The 7838-nt window shown below is 35.5% G+C and overlaps 1 protein-coding gene across 13 annotated transcripts in view; it reads left to right on the forward strand.

Annotated features, from left to right (window-relative positions):
* The window catches only part of pacs2 (phosphofurin acidic cluster sorting protein 2), a 44755-nt gene extending 37256 nt beyond the window's left edge, over positions 1-7499 (forward strand). For 7 of the 13 annotated variants that reach the window (XM_081350958.1, XM_081350951.1, XM_081350959.1 and 4 more), the window contains 6 exons: positions 885-927; positions 1015-1057; positions 2017-2143; positions 2261-2487; positions 2583-2696; positions 4944-7499. In XM_081350958.1, coding sequence (XP_081207084.1) covers positions 885-927; positions 1015-1057; positions 2017-2143; positions 2261-2487; positions 2583-2696; positions 4944-5062 — 673 coding nt within the window. In that variant the 3' untranslated portion in view covers positions 5063-7499. Of the gene's footprint in view, positions 1-884; positions 928-1014; positions 1058-2016; positions 2144-2260; positions 2488-2582; positions 2724-4943 lie in introns of all 13 variants that reach the window. The other 6 variants (XM_081350950.1, XM_081350961.1, XM_081350955.1 and 3 more) reach the window with 1 other exon arrangement.
* Positions 7500-7838: the final 339 nt, after the last annotated feature.

Below are 7838 nucleotides of genomic sequence, written 5' to 3' on the forward strand. Positions count from 1 at the left end.
TAGATGAAATAAAGAAATGCAATAAGAGCGTGACCGCGATAGAGACGATAATCAAAACCAAACAGATGTTTTAGTTTTTGGCAGAGTATCCGAGGCATGAGCTGTAAAGGGGAGCAGCAGCTCATTTGCATTTAAAGATACAAACAACATGTTTTTCCTTCCACTCAAAAAAAAACAAACATTTACAACATGGTATAATAATTGATCTGTGGGGTATTTTGAGCTGAAACTTCAGACACATTCTTGGGGCAACTGAGACTCAAGTTACATCTAGTAAAGGGGGGTATAATAGGTCCCCTTTAATGTGATATATTTGTGTGGTGTTTTACATATTTAGAAGTGTTTTCTTTCTAAAATAGTCAAATCTATTTCTTCATAGAAGTGAATGGGTAACTATGCTAACCAGGATTTGTTTCCCCTTAAAGGGTTAGTTCACCCGAAAATTAAAATTCTGTCATTAATTACTCACCCTCATGACGTTCCAAACCCGTAAGACCTCCGTTCATCTTCGGAACAGTTTAAGATATTTTAGATTTAGTCCGAGAGCTTTCTGTCCCTCCATTGAAAATTTATGTACGGTATACTGTCCATGTCCAGAAAAGGCAATACAGACATCATCAAAGTAGTCCATGTGACTACAGTGGCTCAATCTTAAGTTTATAAAGCGACGAGAATACTTTTTGTGCGCAAAAAAACAACAAAAATAACAACTTTATTCCACTATTCATTTCCTTCTCTCTGGGCCTCGAGTTAGTTCACGTAGTGTAATAGCATAGCGCATCTGGGTTGTACGTCTGGACTAGGGTGGGCGGGGCCTTTTTGGCCACTGTAGTAATTTAACAGTCAGTAAACAATGTGTTCATAGTCTCCTTTTTTCTTCACAGTCCTGATGAAGACTCGAGCCAGAAATTTATCCCTTTTATTGGGGTACGTTGTCCATTTACAATTAAGCTTTATAGTTGTATGCTATTTTAATTACTGTATTTGACATATTTGTTTTCAACTTGTCTGCAGGTGGTGAAAGTGGGGATTGTTGAACAGACTTCTGCCACATCTGGTTAGTTATACTGTCAATGTATTATGTATTAAATAGGGCTGTCAATTGAACATGTTAACTCTGTAAAGCCTGACGTATGAGGAAAGTCACATGGAACAAATTTTGAAATGGAAAAAAAATAAACAATTTTGCAAATTGAGCAATAATATGCAGTTTGGTCCAATTGCTGATATTTATACGGCAAAAAAGTTAGATTAAATTCTGAAAGAGATCTTATGAAAACATGTTCTGCAATGCAATAGAATGATGAGTGAGAGGTATACAAATAAATGTTCCTCAAAAGCCTGATGTATCAAAATTGATGCTTGCATTTTAATGTGATTTTTCAAAAAAATTATGTTTGGATAATCAAGTAAACCTAAGTGGCTTCAGTCCAATAAGTGTTCATCTTGAAATATTATTAACAACAATATAAAAGTTTATTTGATAAAACCATTAAAGATTACACATATTTAGAATTATACTAAACAGCCTTTTACTTAATAAAAAAGTGTGGACTAGTAATCAAAGGGTAATTTAGAGGCCTTATAAATCTGCATATCAAATATATGATTCAATGTGATTTATAGACCTTATGTAGCCACGCCCCTTTTCCGTTTTCTGTTTCTACAGCATGAAGACCTTATGGATTTATGAATGATCCGCTAGTTTTAAAATCTTCCCGGTCTACTGACATTTGTGATGACATCCCCTTTAAACATTGCAACGCTCATGATAACTTTAGTTAACTCAACAATAAGTAACCATTCTACTTCACCAGCTACTTTTCGACTGCAATGCCATAGAAATATACAGAGCTACCGCAAAAATAGAAGTTCAAACACAAATTTCTAAAGATGGCTGCACGCTTGTTTCTCTGGCGCATAAGGTCTATAGGGTTAAGAAAGTAAATATGTATTTTAAAAACTGCTAACAGCCCTTAAATTTTATATAAAATGTATCTGTGCATGTGTTCATAGGCGATTCAGATGACGCTGCTCCTGTGGGATCTACTCTTCTCTCCTCTACTCCTCCTGCACAGATCTCCCCATTACTGAAAGAGGCATCTCCAACGCCTCCCTCTTCTCCCTCTGTACACTTGTCCAGGTACTAACACCACAGTGCTAGGTGTCTGATATCTCTTTAGTCTTCTATTTCTTCAACTTGTGTGTGTGTGTGTGTGTGTGTGTGTGTGTGTGTGTGTGTGTGTGTGTGTGGCTGCAGTTCTCCTGGAGGGGGGCAGGGGGAACTGATGGGTCTTCAGGTTGATTATTGGATTGCTCCGTCAGAAAGGAAGAAAGAAGTGGAGAAGAGAGACTCCTCTGGCAAAAACACGCTGAAGTGCACCTTCCGCTCGCTGCAGGTTAGCCGCCTCCCACTGGGCGGAGCAGAGATAACACATCAGCCGACCATGTCCATGACTGTTGTCACCAAAGAGAAAAATAAAAAGGGTAAGACCTGAAAACGTAATTGCACTGTGCCGCTTTACATTACAGCAGCACATTTCATTGAATAAGCATTAAAAACATTCTGTCTCTGTGTTCAGTGATGTTTCTGCCTAAAAAGACCAAGGATAAGGAGGCGGAGTCTAAGAGTCAGGTGATAGAGGGCATAAGTCGACTCATCTGCACAGCCAAACAACAGCAGACCATGCTGAAAGGTGATCAGCCAATCAGAATTCATCAAAGTAATCACTACAACTTTCAATAAAATCAGACAACTTTGCTTAAATGGGTCATATCATCATCATCATCATCATCAGTTCATTCGAAAACATACTGCAAAACAGCCCGAAAAGTAACTAAGCTGCAAAAGTGGCACATTTCAATGCAGATAGTTTTGTGGATCTGCAACATAGTAATGCCAGTCCTGCAAAGACACTGTTATTGAAGAATAGGGCTGTTAAAAGTTATATTTATAATGCAAACCAACAGCTCTTAAACATTGACTGACAATATATAAATGGACTTAAGGGATTTAAAATGAATAATGAAAGTAATTTAGAAAATGACCCCTTTAAGTAATCAGTGTATACACTTGACAATTAAATTAAATAATAATAATCTAAGTTTATAATAATAATACATATATACAGTTCAAAACTTTGGGATCATTTTTTAAAGTAATTAATACTTTTATTCAGCATTAATACTTTTATTTATTATAAAATTTTACATTGTTACAAAAGAGTTCATTTTCAAACAAATGCTGTTCTGATTTTTTTTTTTTTTTTTACTTAAATATTAACCAGCACAATAATAAGAAATGTTTCTTGAGCATCAAATCAGCATATTAGAAGGATTTCTGAAGGATCATGTGACACTGAAGACTGGAGTAATGATGCTGAAAATTCACAGGAATAAATGACGTAAAGAAGTACATTAAAATAGAAAACAGTTATTTTAAATTGTTATAATATTTCACTATTACTGTTTCACTGTAATTTTTAAATATATTTCAAAAATTATTTCTTACAGACCCCAAACTTTTGAACGGTGGTGTCTATATATATATATATATATATATATATATATATATATATATATATATATATATATATATATATATATTGCCAAAAGTATTGGGACACCCCTACAAATCATTGAATTCAGGTGTTTCAATCACTTCCATGGCCACAGATGTATAAAATCAAGCACATAGGCATGCAGACTGCTTCTACAAACATTTGTGAAAGAATGGGTCGCTCACAGGAGCTCAGTGAATTCAAGAGTGGTACCGTGATAGGTTGCCATTCCATTCGTGAAATTTCCTCACTGCTAAATATTCCATAGTCAACTAGTGGTATTATAACAAAGTGGAAGCAATTGGGAACAACAGCAACTCAGCCATGAAGTGGTAGGCCACGTAAAATCACAGAGCGGAGTCAGCGCATACTGAAGTGCACAGTGCAAAGAAGTCGCCAACTTTCTGCAGAGTCAATAGCTACAGACCTCCACACTTCATGTGGCCTTCAGATTAGCTCAAGAACAGTGCTAGAGAGCTTCATGGAATGGGTTTCCATGGCCGAGCCGCTGCATCCAAGCCTTACATCCCCAAGTGCAATGCAGAGGTGTAAAACACGCCGCCACTGGAGTCTAGAGCAGTTGAGACGTGTTCTCTGGAGTGACTAATCACACTTCTCTGGCAATCCGATGGACGATTCTGGGTTTGGCGGTTGCCAGGAGAACGGTGCTTGCCTGACTGCACTGTGCCAAGTGTAAAGTTTTGTGGAGAAGGGATTATGGTGTGGGGTTGTTTTTCTGGGGTTGGGCTTGGCCCCTAATTCTTAATGCTTCAGCACACCAAGACATTTTGGACAATTTCATACTCCCATCTTTGTGGGAACAGTTTGGGGATGGCCCCTTCCTGTTCCAACATGACTGCGCACCAGTGCACAAAGCAAGGTCCATAAAGACATGGATGAGCGAGTTTGGTGAGGAGGAACTTGAGTCCTGACCTCAACCCGATAGAACACCTTTGGGATGAATTAGAGCGGCGACTGTGAGCCAGGCCTTCTCGTCCAACATCAGTGCCTGGTCAAAATGGTCAAAAAACCCCATAAACACACTCCTAAATCTTGTGGAAAGCTTTCCCAGAAGAGTTGAAGCTGTAATAGCTGCAAAGGGTGGGCCAACTCCATAAACCCTACGGATTAAGAATGGGATGTCATTAAAGTTCATGTGCATGTAAAGGCAGACATCCTTATATATATATATATATATATATATATATATATATATATATATATATATATATATATATATATATATATATATATATATATATATATATATATATATATATATATATATAATTTAGGTATAAATTAGGTTATAATCGATGTTTGTGGAATTGATGGCTTCAAACTAAATGCAGTCATGTGTTTTTTTATGTTTCCTCTCTGCAGTGTTGATAGATGGAGTTGAATGGAACGATGTGAAGTTTTTCCAGCTGGCGGCTCAGTGGTCATCCCACGTCAAACACTTCCCACTTGCCGTCTTCGGACCCTCCAAAGGGCCTTACTGAACCACAGCCTCACATCTTCACTCCTCTCTGCTACGGCTGCCTTTACACTCAGTGCTGCCTGATGTTTTTATTTCAAATATCTGCTTTTTTCACGGTTTGTCTGGTTTTGTTTTGTTTTTGTTTTTGTTTTTGACATTTGATTGTTCTTTTATGAAAGACTTGATGTAGTCTTGGAAACAGGGCGTATTTTTTGATTACTTATGTTGAGCTTTTAAAACCCTCCAGTGGTTATAGTTAAATGACTAATGTACTGAATCTTTAAAACTGATTTAACTCCGTAACTAGTGAGTTTTGTGTCACTCTGTAAAGCTGTATCCACACATTTCAGCATCATTTCAGCAGCCAACACACTTGTGGGAGAGCAAACCAGCAAAAACGAGAAAGGAACGGTGCTTTTGATTTATTAAAAGGACATACTCTGGACTGGACTCTGCATTGGATGGATTTTCCATGTGGCTTAGTCCCGAAGACGGCTGAAGCATTTCATCCCTCTCTCTCACTCTATAACCTCAGCGAGGTCAGAAAGTCTCCCGAAGGTTAATTGTGTCTCTCTATATGTGTGTGTGTGTGTTTTGCAGACTTAACCTCGTTATATGTGGTTAACTTTTTTTTTTTTTTCTGTAGGTTTGTGTGTGTGAATGTATTCACTGAAGGTACTGAACGCTAAAGCACTTTTAAAACATTACTAGATTTGTGTTTTTGTTATGATGCTTCCTGTGTTGCACAGCGCTGCTCACTCCAGCTAAAAACTGCAGCAAAGCTTTGTGGGAACTTTAGAGACAGAAACTGGACTGAGTGTCTGTGTCTACATTAGATGGACCACTATCACACCTGTGTGCTGCACTCTTAAAAATCTTTTTTTTAATGTTACCGATTTTTAAAATGAAATGTATGTTCTGTTTTGTTTGTTGGCTTGTTTGAGGATGTCGAATTTCCCCCAGATGCTGTAATGGATTTAAATGATGTGCCTAGAACATGTTCAGGTCATACTTCACCCCAAAATCAAAAGAAAAGAATAAGAAATTATATTTGGATTTGCAGAAAAAATATAGCCTATTTTTAGGGCAAATAATGAAATTTTTAATTAACAAATTATTCAAAGTATTTATTATTAGAATTTTATTTTTATGTTTTTGCATTGTAATGACATTTTCATGACAATTAAGTAAATGTACACATCATGAAACAATTTGTACTATCTTTTATTAAAAAAAAAAAACATTTTATAACAGTATTTTATACTGTAATACACAAATAATAATTATGGGAAAATTTTCAGTTAGTTAACTTCTGTTAATGTATCAGGTATGAACAATATTTTTACACATTTATTAATCTGGGTTAATTTCAAAAGTTTTTTAAATTTTTCATGTATTATGAATTAACAATGTAAAATAAGATATTTAAATGAACATTAACCTAGATTAATACATACTGTAAAAATATTATTCATGGTTAGTTTATGAGATCAAATGTGTTAATGAATTCAACTTTATTGTTATTTATAAGTGCTGGCAAAAATCTAATGAGAATCACTTTTGAGAATAATGAGCAAACTAGAAAAGAATTAGAGTAATGACACTTGATTGGGAACTATTTAGAAAAACAACTTCTGATTTTGGACTGAAATATGACCGGCGTGTTTCGTGAACACTAAACGATGGAGCTACATAAATGTCACAATATCTTAATCTCACTAAACGTAGCATAAGAATTCCAGTGTTCCACAGCCTGTGTGCTTACACTTGCCTGTAGGTGAGATGAGCATGTGTAGATACTGATGTCTCAGTGTTATAAAGGTATTAGACATGCCTTTTTCATAAGGCCTTTTAGGGCATCTCTGAAGTCTCTGCTTTTAAGGATGGAGAGATCGTTTAGTCCTCATTACTCATTTAGAGTAGATTTAAATCGAATTATATTGTGCCTCACTTGCTCCTTAGAAAGCCAAAATATGTCACAAAAAAACAAACAAATCCAACCCATGAGGGAACCATCCCATACTTCAACTCAGACTCGCACTTGTCACAATTAAAGCAAGCTAGTGGCAAACCTGTGCAATGATGTCAGTGTTGTTCAATTTATGGTCAGCAAAGGTTTGGTGCAATTTAATGGAAATAATATTTCATTCTTGTCCAGACTAAAAGGTTCATGATTTATCATACACAGTATGTAAGGAGCTGTGCTGATGATGTCAGCTTATAGTCAAAGCTGTGCTTAAGAACTGTCTGTTTGCTGTTTAAATGTATACCTGCCATTAGTATTAGTTGTTTTTTTGTTTTGTTTTTTATAAAAAAAAAAACTTTTAGCTTTTTAATTTAAATGTTCTGCTCCAGTTATGGGGGATTACTCAGATAAATTTGTATTTGTAAGAAAAACTGTTGGAAAAAATACTACCACTGTAATTCCTTAACTGGAATTTAATAAAACTACACATACTAAGATGCTTTTGTTCTGGTCTCTGCTTGCGATTTTTTTTTTATACTTGTTGGACGAATATAAAACAGATCAAGACACCAAATATTCATCCAAATCTCTACTAGAAACGCTGGCAGCTCTTAGACTTATAGGAGAAATATTTTCTCTGAATATCACAAGATTTAGAATACTAAACGTTTTGGGATGTCTTGTCTGAATCTGAATGTCAAAAATTCTATATAAAGCTTATGAATCTGAATACTAAATAATTTAATATTTAAAATACCATTTTAAAGATATCTTATCTTTTGATATGAGAGTAAATGTATTATGTTAATTTCTTTTGTTTTTTTGCATTTTA

The sequence above is a fragment of the Scardinius erythrophthalmus genome (assembly GCF_964197995.2).
Source record: "Scardinius erythrophthalmus genome assembly, chromosome: 21".
Lineage (NCBI taxonomy): Eukaryota > Metazoa > Chordata > Actinopteri > Cypriniformes > Leuciscidae > Scardinius > Scardinius erythrophthalmus.